The sequence below is a fragment of the Cataglyphis hispanica genome, chromosome 21, assembly GCF_021464435.1.
Source record: "Cataglyphis hispanica isolate Lineage 1 chromosome 21, ULB_Chis1_1.0, whole genome shotgun sequence".
NCBI lineage: Eukaryota > Metazoa > Arthropoda > Insecta > Hymenoptera > Formicidae > Cataglyphis > Cataglyphis hispanica.
In genome coordinates, this window is record NC_065974.1 from 574,679 (window position 1) to 588,085 (window position 13,407).

Here is a 13,407-nt window from a genome sequence, read left to right on the forward strand (position 1 = left end):
CCATATTGGTATCCGGTATATATAGAGGAAGGATACGTCATTACTCTATAAAATAAGTATTCCGTTTGATCAACTCAGAATATGATATCGTGCGATTTTTAATCCCATAAAAGACGCGCATATAATATAGTTTTGGCATCACAGTTTAAAAAACGTTTTACTTTTTTCGTATATATCATTCAATTTCTTGCACAAACTTCTCACTCATTACATGTTTCACGGATCATTGTTTTTTACTCTGTTCCAAAAAATATGTATTGCTTTATAAAAATACTATTCAGGCTATTATACTGTATCGCTTTCTATTTTTGTATTTGTTTTCTAATTCTCGGCCAGAAAAGAAATGTTCCTTTCCTTTAAAAGAAACGCTCCTCATCATCTCAAGTCAATTGAATTTCCAGCGTGAAATTACGCGTCTTGTCTATATATATGTATGTACATGCACATGTAACATAGAAATATCGAGATTTAGTTTAATTGTTTATCAGTCATAACCCATATGACATGGGTTTTTCCGGATTAATATTACAATAATAAATGTTATCATTTTAGGAAAGTATCTCTCCGAACGATTTGACATAGGCCTCGTGAAGTTTGTTAATAAAATCCGGATCGCTTTTTAATAGATAATTGAACGCTTGTAAAAGCTGATTTCTCGTCAACGGTTCTAATGGTCTGCTTAAAGGCTCGGGTGGACTGGGAGCGGCAAACATTACGGGAGGTATTAACGCTGGTGCCGATCCTCTTCCTGACAACGTTGGTGCTGTCGGAATAATGTCGTCCGATGACTAAATCAAATAAAGAGAAGAAACAAGAATTAAAAAAAAAATATATATATATATATAATAAATTCAAGATAGATTACTGAATTTCTTAACATGTCTTACTGTGCTTCCGGAGGCATGAGCAAATAATGACGCAAGCGGATTAGCATTGCTGGTATTGGTAATGTTTGCAGCTTGATGATTTCTTAAAGTAGAAGACGTCGGTGTATTGGTTGGGGATTGTATCCTGAGGAATCCAGTCGTTCCGTTCGAATCGTTAACGTTCTGAGTTACGGGTAGCGGTAGATCTTGCGAAATCGGCGCTGACGTGGACTCTTGTTGGGAAGTCGGTTTGTTCCGCCTTTTAGATCTATTCGCCGCAGGAATCGTCGTTGGTTGCGACTGATGAGTAGTAGGCTGCGGCGTTATAGATCTCTGTTTCTCAATATGTTTCTCAATATGTTCTAAAGTATGCGCTGCCGGATAGGACATTAAACGCGCGAGTAGAGGTTTAGTTGACTCGACTACAACAGTCGCTCCCGAAGTAGGTTGATCGCCTGGCTTGAATTGGCCAGTGTTCACCTGACCGACAATATATTTACAAATGAATAAATAATATTTACAATGAATAAAGAATCGAATACACGTTTTGCTTTAAAGTAGAGCGAGCAGAATACGATATTACTACTAACCTTAGCTTTAGCAAAAAAATCCATTACACTTTGCGAAGTGACATCAGGTCCTAAGGGAGCGGATAATGAACCAGAAATATTGTCAGTCGTGGGTGTAATCAATGGAGATTTCGATCCGATTGTGTTACCGTTATCGCCACCACCACCTCCACCGCCTCCACCGCCAACTCTGCTTGTGTTGAAGTCTTCTTGCGCCTTGCTAAGCATACTGAATATATCCACATTGTTTTTGTCATTAAGTCCTACAATTTTCTTATTTTTATTTTGCGGCTTGCTATTGATCTTGCGACTTTCCTCACATTCTTTCAAAAGTTTGTTCAACATGCTTGCAATACGAACGCACTCTTCTTTTTCGTAAAACCAAATACCATAAATGTTGCATCTGGAGTTTCTATACAGCAGAAATGGTTCCTGCAGTTGCAAATCCAAACCTGGAGCAACTGGTTCTACTAGATTGTTCGTATTTAATCTGCAACAAATATTATTTTTCTCCTTTTAACATGATTACATATGATTACATATCAATATTACCTAAAAAAAAATATACGTAGAAAGATGCAAGAAAGATATCGTAGAACTTGGATTAAAATAATTTGCGAATCTTTCGAGTAAACTATTTACGATATATTTATAACGCATTATATACTAAATTTTTTTCATTAATATTGAAATAAATGCTACCTGTTCATTATGAGAATACTATTGTATGGCTCGCCGTTTCTTGAATAGAGAAATAGAGCGCCCTCGATATCGGTCTTTTCCCACTCGTTCTCATCTCCGTTGAATGTATATAGAGCAACATGGGTCGCCGTCTCCAGGATATCCTTGACGTAAGGGTCGACTCGTTTTAACGCAGCCACGTTCATTCTCAGCTCAGTTCGATCCGACATGATGATGATTGCTAAGATTAGGACACAAGGGGCCCGAGTAAATCAGTAGCTTAGCGCGAGCGTATGGTTTTCACCGCCTTTCAACCGATCGCACCAGTCACGGACAGTCGTATTTTCAAATAACGTAAGCAGCTGCTTCTGCAATAAACGCCATACTGGATTTTCAGGTTGATACGATTGTGATGCTAAAGAGTTCGCCAAGTGTTCGAAAGATGGCACGGCGGCGCCATTCTTGTTTTTTTTTTGTTGTTTTTTTTTAATTTTATATATCATATTATACTAATTTTATATATTATATGATGACGCGTGTTATATTTTATATATTATAATTATATGATATAACACGCGTTTTGCATTACTGAAGTCATAAATCACACAAAATCGGTTCAAGAAAAGCAAGAATGAATCTAGATAGCGTATTATCGATTTATAATTGATCATCCTCCCGCGCAGTCGCATGTCGCACGCACTGGGATTGTTTATCACAGGATCGCAGCTAGTCGCAGACAGAAAAATGTGATTTGCAGTTTGATGATGTAGAACTTTACAGAGTAATGCCGTTTTAATTATAAATATATAACAAAAGTCGAACGCGCGCAGTCAAAAACTGATCAAAATGACCGATCAAGATACAAATAATAATGCTCTTCCATTACGGGACAGTCTAGTAAGTTATTACAAAATTCATCAGGTTATATAAATATAAAAAAAATTATTTCGCGCATCAATAATTGCTTCGTCAATTTAATTTATAAATTATGCATACGCACATATAATAAAGTAAAATTTTACTTATTGCTTTAATGTAAATTCGTATTTTAAAGGTGAAAACGGCAGTACAGTTTCTACAAAATCCCAAAGTGTCATCAAGTCCATTAATGCAAAAGCAAGAATTTCTTAAGAGAAAAGGCTTGACAGATGAAGAGATTAAAACAGCTTTCAAGCTAGCATCTGTTGACAATACGATCGATTGCAATGCTTTTCAAAATCAGAATCCGTATACTGCTATACAAATGTCGCAAGGACCTATCTATCCATATCATCCGACAAATATTTACCAATTGACACTTTTGCAAAAAGTCAAAGATATCTTTAATGTGACTGCATTTATTGGCGCAACAGCATACTTTGTTTATTGGCTTTATAAGGTATTTTGTACAGTGCAAAGAAATTAGTATAAATCTTCTTGTATAAGATATTGTGATAAGTTGCTAATAATTTTGTTTATTCTTGGATTTTAATATGCAAAATAAGAAGAATAGGATAATAATTCTCATTTATCTTACATTAATCAAATATGCTTTCTAATAATTTTGCAGAAGTTTATAGAACCCTTTTTATTTGGTCGAAAAAAGAAGAACACTGTAGAAGACAGGATAACTGAATTAGATAAGACTGTTCAAGATTCCATGAAAGAAATGAAAACTTCAATTTTGAAGATGGAAAGTGAGGTGCAAAAACTGACTCAACATCAAGCATTGGATCCTACTATTCCACAATTGGTGCATGAATTAAAACAGGATTTGTCTAGTCTAAAAGCTTTACTTTTATCAAGGTATACCAAATTTCTTTGTTTTTTTATATTGTTTCTTGTATTAATATACAGAATGTCCCATTTTAAATTTGGAAACATAATCTAATATCAATGCTTTTTGTATTATTAATTTCAATTCTCTCTGTCTTTAAGTTCTTTCCTTAAATGTGAAATATTCGGTGTACATATTTTTTTTGTATGTATTCTATGAAAGTAAATATGTAAAACTTACTTTTACTACGAGAGCAAGTCAATTAGCATAATTGTTATTATTGGATTGATTATTCATATTGGCATCTTGTTCTAGATCAATATCAGTAGTTTTTTAATGTATGATATTATTAATAGATACATTATTGATCCATATATTTTGGATTTTCCATATTTTGATTACTCAAAACTATTTAATTTTTATCTCAAATATTTTTCGATATAATAAATGATTTCAAGAATACTCATATGCCTGCTTTAGAATAGGACAATCTGTATATCACAGATAATAATGCATATAGGTCAATAATAGCAATTTATTGCCATACAATGAGATTATTTCATTTAGACATTTGCCATTTTGCTCTCCTATATAGTATTTGCTTATATTAAGATAATTCTTTTTACAAGAGATCAACCATTGTCACAACCTCACACTTCATACACTAGTACATGTACAATTTTTATTCAAAATTGCTTAAAAAATTGATACTTGCGCATTTGAATGTCCTGATAATTTTTTTAAAAAACAAGAGTTACATATGGTTTTACAAAATACAACTTTAAAATATAAATTTGTGCTTTTCCTCATCTTATACCTATTTTTGACCATTTGCGCTCTTGAATCAATCTTTTATTGTAAACAGTTTTTTTTATTAGATTATATTACGTATACACATATATCTTTTTATATTCATCTATGTAATACACAAAAAATATTAATTTTAATTTCCAATTTTTACAAATTAATCTATAAGGTTATTTATAATTATATCTACTATCTGTTATTAATTTTCAATATGTTTAAATTAGGAAACAATTTCCTAGTGCCCCTGCTTCTATTCCACCATGGCAGTTGGATACAACAAATGTAAGTCAAGAAAAGGCAACTGAACGAGAGGATGATGCTGGAAGTGGAAGTAGTACCAATAATTCAGATAGTTCTTTGGAAATGATCCGAGAAGACCCGCCCAAAGAATAAATTTAGGAATTTCGTATATCGTATAATCAGATATAATGATGTTTTATATGTACGGTATACTCTGCATAATATGTTGAAACGGATAATGGTTTTTCAATATTATACTGTATTCAAAATATGTTATTTTTGATCAATCAAAAGGTATCTGTTTTCAATCTGTTGTCAAAAATAGATACCTTTTTTTATTTAAAATCAAAGATGTGTTATTTTTATACAAATAGAATTATATAGGATTTTTAATAAAAACGGTTCAGGATTAAAAAGAACTTTGTGAACTCTTTCTTTTTTAACATCCTATGTACTGATAGCATAAATTTATATTTTTAGTAAAATTCGTGATTTTCTGGTTGTTTTAATATCAACCATTACAAAGAACATCTTTGAAGAGATTGGTGATAAAATCATAAAACAGTTTTATATTAGTTGTGTCACCTTTGTTATAATAAGATGATGAATAAATTGGTCGAATAAATATATTAAATGAATGGATAATGGCGTATTTCTTTGCTTACAAATTTAATAAAATATGTTCTTTGTATAAGATCTAAACAGTTTATAATTTCTTACTTTGATACTTTATATCATCACTGTACATATATAAGATATAATAAATAGGGAGAAAATATATAAAATTAAAAATTATTTAATGATTTTTGAGAAGTTTTCAAATGATTATAGAGATTGATTTTGATTTTCTAATTGCGGGATTTATGGTAATTAATGAATATATGCTACTATGTAAAATATTTCTACAAATATAATATGTAAAAAACTTTTGTAGATTGGTAAGAATCAGATTGTTTTATGTGAAGATAAATCAAACAATTTTTAACAATTTGCCAGGAAATAAGATTATGAAATTAACTACTTAATATTTTATGTAAACATCATGATATTTTAATCTCGAGTTAAGTCGATGATAGTCACAAAATATTAAAGAAACTCATAAATTTTCTATCAAAGATGAACTTTTGTGTCATTAATATTACAAACTGAAAAATTCGTGTATTTTAACATTATAATACTTGTCCATATCTGTGTCACAAACTTATAGATACGCATGTATATATATATGTGAGATATAATTTTATTGAATAAATAGGATGTTAACATTACTTCCGCCCATGGATCATATTTTGAGAGAATGATTGATTATAATATGCAACAAAAAGAGCAATTCTATAATACACAAAATAGGAAATATTTAATAAAAAAACTTTTATTGGGAAATGATTGATGTTATTAGATCTTATGTGTATGGGCATATTCTTTTTTGAAGGATTGTATGAATAAATCGATTTTACATTTATATATAAATGCATATATATATATATATATATATATATATATATATATATATATATGCATATATGTGTGTGTATATGTAAATATTTTTTAGATGAAATCTACGTATATATATTTCGTAACTTACATTATATATCGATCATTCATACAAAAATCAGTCGCGCTGCATTAAATACATTCCGAGTAATATGTACAAATTGTATAATGTCCGATATTACTATTATATAATTAAATGAGCGAATGAAGTACACAGGCGTGTATGTGTGTTATGTTGTGAGTTCATTATTTCCATACAAAGAGAACTTATGACATGCGATTCATCGATCCTTCTTCTTTTTGCGAGCACAAAGCAACTAATTTATGCAATCCAATATATAAGAAGAAAATGCATTTCTTTTTTCTTAAATATTATAACAAAATTTGATTACAAAGTTTCAATAAAACATACAAACGTATTTATCGAATATAACAACTGAACACTGTAAGTTTTTAAATTGTAAGACTTTTTATATCTTTGTTACATAATTTTAAATATCAATAATTAAAGAAAATGATACAGTGCAATATTATATATAGCATTATATATATTATATATACATATATACTTCTATAGCAAGTATATAATATACTACAATTTTATATATATAAGACAATATAATACAATCATGTAGTATAGTTTATATATAACGAGTTTTATAGTTAGTTAAATTTTTATTATAAAATAATACAAATTTAAATATAACACATATATACAATTAAAGAAAATGTTATAAATTGCAACACTTTCTCTTTATATAGGATTTATATATAACATTTGTTTGATTATCTTATAAAAAATGTTTTCTTATACAAATGATCAAATATTTATACTAAAATGCTAGCAAGAGAAGATTGTATAGAATGATTTGCCTGTTATTAGCAATTTTACTATTTTATTGTTACAGTTATTAAGTCAATTTTACAGCACTTAATAATGATAGTCGATGAAAAAGTTCAAAAAACGTATGTATGTGTGTATGTATACTTTTTGTCAAATTTCATTAGAATTTAAAAAAAAATTTTTCGCTTATAGAACAATAGTTGCAATTGTGTCATATAAAAAAGTATTGGTAAATCGTGAATGTCATAAACTCCCTTTGTCTAGAGCGTTTACTAACACAATCAACATTATAGATCATTATAGTAATATTTCATTTCACGGAAGTTTGAGAGAACAGATGTGATTCTCTCTTTTTCCTGGTTTTATATTAATACTTCTTATTATAAATAACCAGAATAGCTGCCTCACTGATACAGTGAGTTACAGCAGAATCCGTTTGACTTAGTGTATATTTTTCTCTGTATACATCCTAGGTGAATAATATACAATAACAAAAGTACTTCATTTCTATATTCTTTTCTTCTTTCTTTCATAATGTGTGCCACCAGAATACATATATAAATAAAAACTTTAAGTGATCCTTACCTAAAACGAAAAATCCTGTTGGCAAGCAATCCTATCTCATTTTCCTATCTTTCGGTCTTTGGCAAAGGTTTACATAACAGAGAAAATAAAAAAAAGATTCATTTCACAATTTTGCATATATGGAGACTGTACAACATAAAGAATTATCCTAGGATGTTTTGTGCCGACATAATTATTGGCTGTATGCATGACCTCCCTTCGCTATTTACTCGCTGCTATTTGTTGAGTAAAGAAAGAACAATGATTGAAGAAGGGGGCTCACTCATTATCTCTCATTATACGGGCAGCAATCTAATATGTTGCTATTATCAACAATAATAATCCTAAACTAGACATACTAACTGAAACTGTTAACAGCTTCATTTCTAGAATATCTAGTGTATCGCTTAATCTCAACTATGCTACCAAGTATGATGTAAATGTAAATTCCTTGAAAGAACGGATCGTACATCCTGTGTGAAACGAAGAGCGTCCAAGACCGGAAGTAAGCTTAATAAAGCTGTATCTCCCGCATCGCTGAACCATGATTTTATAGGTATCGCATTATCTATGACATAAAGAAAGAGAAATAATAAGCAAGATATTCAAAGTCCTGAAATATAATTATCTCTTATGTGTATTGTTTTCCTATAAATGGAGATTGATCACAACAATTAGATAAATTTGTCTCTTAATTATGCATGATTATTTTTTGAGTTTTATAAAAAGCACATATCACATTTTTCGATATAAAGAATGTAAAGTTGTATGCTCAACTTGGGGAATGAACAAAAAGAATGCACTTAATATTTCTGACTCTTCCACTTACAATTTTTTTCTAATATATTATGTTTATTGATATAGAAGAAATGATTAAAATCCTATATACTTACGTGGATAGGCTCTATAAGCCCCTGGACTGTTATCAAGAATAAAGACTGAAGAAAGATCTGAGCAGATTGCAGACAGATCTTTGGTATAGGAACCCATTTCAGGTGTACAATGTTGCCTATAATATCTGCGCCTTAAGATACCTCTGTTGTTATCTAGTTTATCTGCGACTGCTGCCCCATAAATTTCCATGGATGCAGTGAAAACTACAAGCTCGTACCTATAAAGAATATTAATATATACATAGAAATAATAAGAGAATAATTAATGTAATCTTATCTGATAACATATGAGAAGTACAAAGTTTAAGTATGTAAGATTTCAAGATTGATTTCAATAGAATATTTAAGTGGTCTTTTTTTATACAATAATACTTACCACTGACTAACAATGTCCAAGAAGAAATCTACGTGCGGTCTTTTGTGAACAAAAAATCTAACAGGATGTCTGTCTATTGTAACTTTAAGAACAAAATCAGGAGGGGTACCAGGCCTGACAGTCGGCCTTGCCACTCCGTCGTGATGAGAATGAATTAACGTTTCGTCTAAATCCAATACTAATACTTTTCTCTTAACTATATCTGAAACATTCTCGTATTACACACACAAATACTAAGAATATTGAGTATAATGTAACAAAACATAAACATTCGCACATCATTGTGATACCTACTAAGTCTGTGCCTAGATAAAGGTGAAAGTGGGAAGATTTCATATTTGACTGGTTGCATCTGCGAGATCTAAAACAAAGCAATAAACACGCAATTTATGTACTGTAAATTTGTAATACGTAAAAAATATAAATACAGTAGTTACACAAACGCTCAGTATCATAAATTGCTTCTCTACATAAGAAATTTAAGCAATGATTTAATAAATATATTATACACAGTGGCCGCAATTATAGATGCATGTGACTGGAGAAAGAAACTAAAAGCAAATAAATATATTATTTATATCGTGTTATAATTAAAATGTAGATTACATAGATAAAAAATAGCAGCATGTTAACTAACTCATTGTTCACTTTTAATTTACATCCTTAAAGCAGGTGTGATAAGTAAGTGATACGAAATAATAAATATGTCCAAAATATCAATCAATGAAATACGTAGAGCATACAGATGCATTATATTAAACAATTTTGTTATAATTAAAAATGTGTCTCAAAAAGAGGAAGAATAAAACTCTAAGTTTTACAAATATAAAATTATTTTTGCTATTTATAGCCTAATAATAAAGAAAAAAATCGCTACAAAATTGGAAAACACATAGTAAAATTCTTAATTTCTAGCTTCATAAAATAAATTTTTTACAAAAAAAAAAAAAACAGCTCATTATCCCGGAAACAGATCGCTGTCATACCTTACTTATTTGACAATGAGTATAGTTATCACCCGAGCATGTTACATCAACAACAAACGTCAATGTATCTACATAGAATAGACATATATCGCGACAAGTCAAGAAAGTCGTCGCAAGAGAACAACAATTCGTATATTCATAATATGCCATGCCTCGCCGTTGCGTGGCTCCGGAAGAAGGCGCGAAGCACCTACTTACGGCTCTAACCTGCTTCTTGAGTAGAAAGCAGATGCAGGTCCACACACGGGAGGCCATTAAGAGGAAAGCTCTCATTCCCATCTGCAATTGCTTCAGCATCTCTACTGGTCTTCTCACCGGGCCGAAGTCCGGCAACACTTTATCTCTCCAGTCTCTCTCTGGGTCTTCTCCGCGCGCTCCGAGTGTGTCTTCCTTTTTTCCTTCCTCCCCCCCGTCACAAACGCGTCTCGCCACTCTCACTCCGTGAGCGATCGCAGATCGCGAACGCGCGGCGTATTTAGGGAGAGCCGTCGACGACGACGACGACAACGATGATGACAATGGTAATGACGACGACGACGACGACCCGTTAACGAGCCGAGAGAAGAGAGAGTTTCTTCCAACGCTTCGGCTCGCCTATCGTAAACAAAACGTAAAGCAGCACCCCCGCGATTCAAGGCGGCACTGACGGCAGCCGTCGAGGGCGGCCTGTCTACGTACATACACGGTGTCGGCGCACGACGGGTCGCGCTTTGCATATATCAACGTATCTTTATCGCAGTTCTTTCATGTTTTTCCGATAAAACCGGATTCGCGAGCGACTTCTTACGCGTTACGCGCATCACGCAGCGGTCGCCATCTTTCGCGCATCGACCCAATTTTCCGCACTATTCTCGCTCTCGCATCTCGCATCTCGCATAGCATCGCTGCTTCTGCTTATCGCGTTTTCGAACCTCGAAACCATCGATGGAGCTTTCTCGAGCGAAAGCATTTGAAACTGCATTTTCAACTACAATTTCAATATATATATATATATATATAAATATATATATATATATATATATATAAATATAAATATATATATATATATATATATATATATATATATATATATAATATATATATATAATATTGATTCCAATGATATTTAAGCGATGCTTTTTCTATCAACGGAGGAAAATAATCAATGCTTCCACAAAATATTTTTCATAAAGTAACACATACATTGCGAATTAGATTTTTATGAAGATGAATTTTGCTATTAGAGATTCGAGAGTACTCATAAAATTCAAGTTCAATCATTTCCGATATTCTCATTCGAGTTTTCAAAAAAGATGATTATAAACAATCGTGTTTTACATATCGATTATTCAACTTGAATTGAGTTCAATTTTAAGAAATTTGAATGTATTAATTTATAAAGATCTTTGCAACAAAGAGTTTGCGCGAACATTATATTTGTTACAAAATGCAAAATATTTGCTAGAAATAGATTTATTAATTACATTTTTAAATTAATACATTTGCTTGCTAAATACAATGTACGATCAATTATGTACTTAATAATTATCAAATAATAAACAACAAAATGTACAAATTTGTACTAATAAAGTACAATTCTTTATACAATTTCTTCAACTCGATTAATTATTTTGCTAATACATAGTTGAATGTTTCCTTACATATATTTTACTTTACAAAAAAATATATACATATAGAAAAATTACAAATTGAGTTATGAGAGGAGAAATGAATTGATTATATCTCATTCCATATAGATACACTTATGACTTGGAGATTGTATATATGTATGTATGTAAATATATGTACAACATTTATGTATACATCATAGATTTATCACATGATCATAATATATTTCATCATGATTTTACATACATCAATTTCCAAAAACTGATTGTGATTTTCATGAAATATCACATTTAATGATAAATCTATGATATATATGTATCAACGATGATAATAAAAGATGAAATAGTTTGCCAAACTATCAATGGAAGTTACAAAAAAATCTATGTACTAGCACAAATAATTAATCAACTTTGATTTTTTAAAAATTAGATGGTACAAAATATATTACAATAACAGCTTAACGCTGCACAAAAGGACATTATTTGTAAATAGGAGGAAGGAGAAGATACTGCATTTTTCCACTTTTATCCTTGATCATTACACATACTGGTTCATTGAGAACGTAATATTATTGTCCTCGTGGCTCTCTAGAATCAGAATAGCTATGAAAGAAATATCTCGAAAAATATGCTGGTAGGATGAGTGGATCTTGCTGTGAAATATTAACTAAAAACTTCTTTTACCTAACAAAAGATGATTGTCTAAATAATTGTCTTAATAATTCGTGATTCGTGAATTCTAAAATATTTTCAATACTATTATAAAAAATTTTTTTCGTCGTAACTTTATTATCAATTAGAGATTGTTGTATTATGATAAACAGAATTTACGTTTCTTCAACAATAGTGCACGACAAAAAAAATTACGCACTATATACTACTATTTTTATGAATATCTTTCAGCGTTTCGTTATCTAATTTATATAATAATAAGGCGTTTTCGATGTTTAACTTTTCTTGCGATACATCAACAAAAAGTGTTTCTTTGAATCTTTCATATATGATGGATCAGCTATTATGACTAGCTCAAAGATCTCAAAGGCACCTGCTTCTCTGCTGCTAAATTTTTATTAGCTGTACATCTAACAGCATACCTAAAAAGCTAATAACAAAATTGTAAAGAAATTATAAATTCTATTAATATAACCATATTTCTATATGAAATTATATTCATTAGAAAATAATATAACAGAAAGAGCTATATATATGCCTATTTATGTATGTACATATAAGAAAATTTCATATTATGCTTATATGTACATGCATATATATTTATGAATACACATATATGTATGTATATATGTATACATACATACATATATAAATTTGTTATACTATTTTTTTTTTTTTTTTTTTTTCAGATAAAAAATTGTTGAGTTGCAAGTTTCCCATCAGATCTTATCAAGATATTATTTAAACTTATTACGTATATTAATCATTACATTCTTTCTCTGAATTGTGTACGTATGTGTAAGGGTACATGCGTTATGCATATCGCATGATATACATATACATGCTCTCTTAAATTATAAACGAACGTTATAGCACTTATAGTTGACTAATCATGCTATTTGTGAACTGTACAAACATGAGTAGTCCAATCTTATTTCACGCATAGAATATATCATCTAGTTTTGTTTTGTACATATTTGCTCAAATAAATATACATGAATGCGAACTTTCTCTCAGCTCCTCGATTTCATAACTGTTTTAAATATAATTGG

At 30.5% G+C, this 13,407-nt stretch overlaps 3 protein-coding genes across 8 annotated transcripts; 1 reads left to right on the top strand and 2 right to left on the bottom strand.

The window, feature by feature from the left end:
- Nucleotides 1-80: 80 nt before the first annotated feature.
- Nucleotides 81-2,497, bottom strand: LOC126857241 (mRNA-decapping enzyme 1A). The gene is made up of 4 exons (XM_050606464.1): nucleotides 2,138-2,497; nucleotides 1,457-1,925; nucleotides 888-1,346; nucleotides 81-788 (listed from the first exon to the last, which is right to left on the bottom strand). The coding sequence occupies exons 1-4, from the start codon at nucleotides 2,344-2,346 to the stop codon at nucleotides 549-551; spliced, it is 1,377 nt and encodes a 458-aa protein (XP_050462421.1). The 5' UTR covers nucleotides 2,347-2,497; the 3' UTR covers nucleotides 81-548.
- Nucleotides 2,498-2,817: 320 nt separating this feature from the next.
- On the top strand, nucleotides 2,818-5,338 carry LOC126857248 (peroxisomal membrane protein PEX14). Its single transcript, XM_050606478.1, has 4 exons — nucleotides 2,818-3,013; nucleotides 3,171-3,494; nucleotides 3,666-3,901; nucleotides 4,904-5,338. Exons 1-4 carry the CDS (start codon nucleotides 2,963-2,965, stop codon nucleotides 5,070-5,072), a joined length of 780 nt encoding a protein of 259 aa, XP_050462435.1. The 5' UTR covers nucleotides 2,818-2,962; the 3' UTR covers nucleotides 5,073-5,338.
- Nucleotides 5,339-6,459: 1,121 nt separating this feature from the next.
- LOC126857251 (CTD nuclear envelope phosphatase 1 homolog) lies at nucleotides 6,460-10,669 on the bottom strand. Of its 6 annotated transcripts, none has more exons than XM_050606486.1 (5): nucleotides 10,275-10,669; nucleotides 9,385-9,451; nucleotides 9,091-9,292; nucleotides 8,715-8,932; nucleotides 6,460-8,389 (listed from the first exon to the last, which is right to left on the bottom strand). In XM_050606486.1, exons 1-5 carry the CDS (start codon nucleotides 10,371-10,373, stop codon nucleotides 8,244-8,246), a joined length of 732 nt encoding a protein of 243 aa, XP_050462443.1. In that variant the 5' UTR covers nucleotides 10,374-10,669; the 3' UTR covers nucleotides 6,460-8,243. The 6 variants fall into 6 exon arrangements, with proteins under 6 accessions (XP_050462443.1, XP_050462438.1, XP_050462441.1 ...); XM_050606481.1 differs by having other exon boundaries at nucleotides 10,284-10,522; XM_050606484.1 differs by having other exon boundaries at nucleotides 9,091-9,302; nucleotides 10,284-10,431.
- Nucleotides 10,670-13,407: the final 2,738 nt, after the last annotated feature.

Excerpts from the sequence above, each read along its gene's own strand:
- LOC126857241 (XM_050606464.1), bottom strand. The coding sequence starts at position 2,346 with ATGTCGGATCGAACTGAGCTGAGAATGAACGTGGCTGCGTTAAAACGA. Across the intron at positions 1,347-1,456 it reads ATTTTTTTGCTAAAGCTAAG|GTGAACACTGGCCAATTCAA; the intron begins GTTAGTAGTAAT and ends ATTGTCGGTCAG. Across the intron at positions 789-887 it reads CTCATGCCTCCGGAAGCACA|TCATCGGACGACATTATTCC; the intron begins GTAAGACATGTT and ends TATTTGATTTAG.
- LOC126857251 (XM_050606486.1), bottom strand. The coding sequence starts at position 10,373 with ATGCTGAAGCAATTGCAGATGGGAATGAGAGCTTTCCTCTTAATGGCC. Across the intron at positions 9,452-10,274 it reads TCAAGAAGCAGGTTAGAGCC|ATCTCGCAGATGCAACCAGT; the intron begins GTAAGTAGGTGC and ends GCTTTGTTTTAG. Across the intron at positions 8,390-8,714 it reads GGCTTATAGAGCCTATCCAC|ATAATGCGATACCTATAAAA; the intron begins GTAAGTATATAG and ends TTTATGTCATAG.
- LOC126857248 (XM_050606478.1), top strand. The coding sequence starts at position 2,963 with ATGACCGATCAAGATACAAATAATAATGCTCTTCCATTACGGGACAGT. Across the intron at positions 3,495-3,665 it reads TTGTTTATTGGCTTTATAAG|AAGTTTATAGAACCCTTTTT; the intron begins GTATTTTGTACA and ends ATAATTTTGCAG. Across the intron at positions 3,902-4,903 it reads AAAGCTTTACTTTTATCAAG|GAAACAATTTCCTAGTGCCC; the intron begins GTATACCAAATT and ends TGTTTAAATTAG.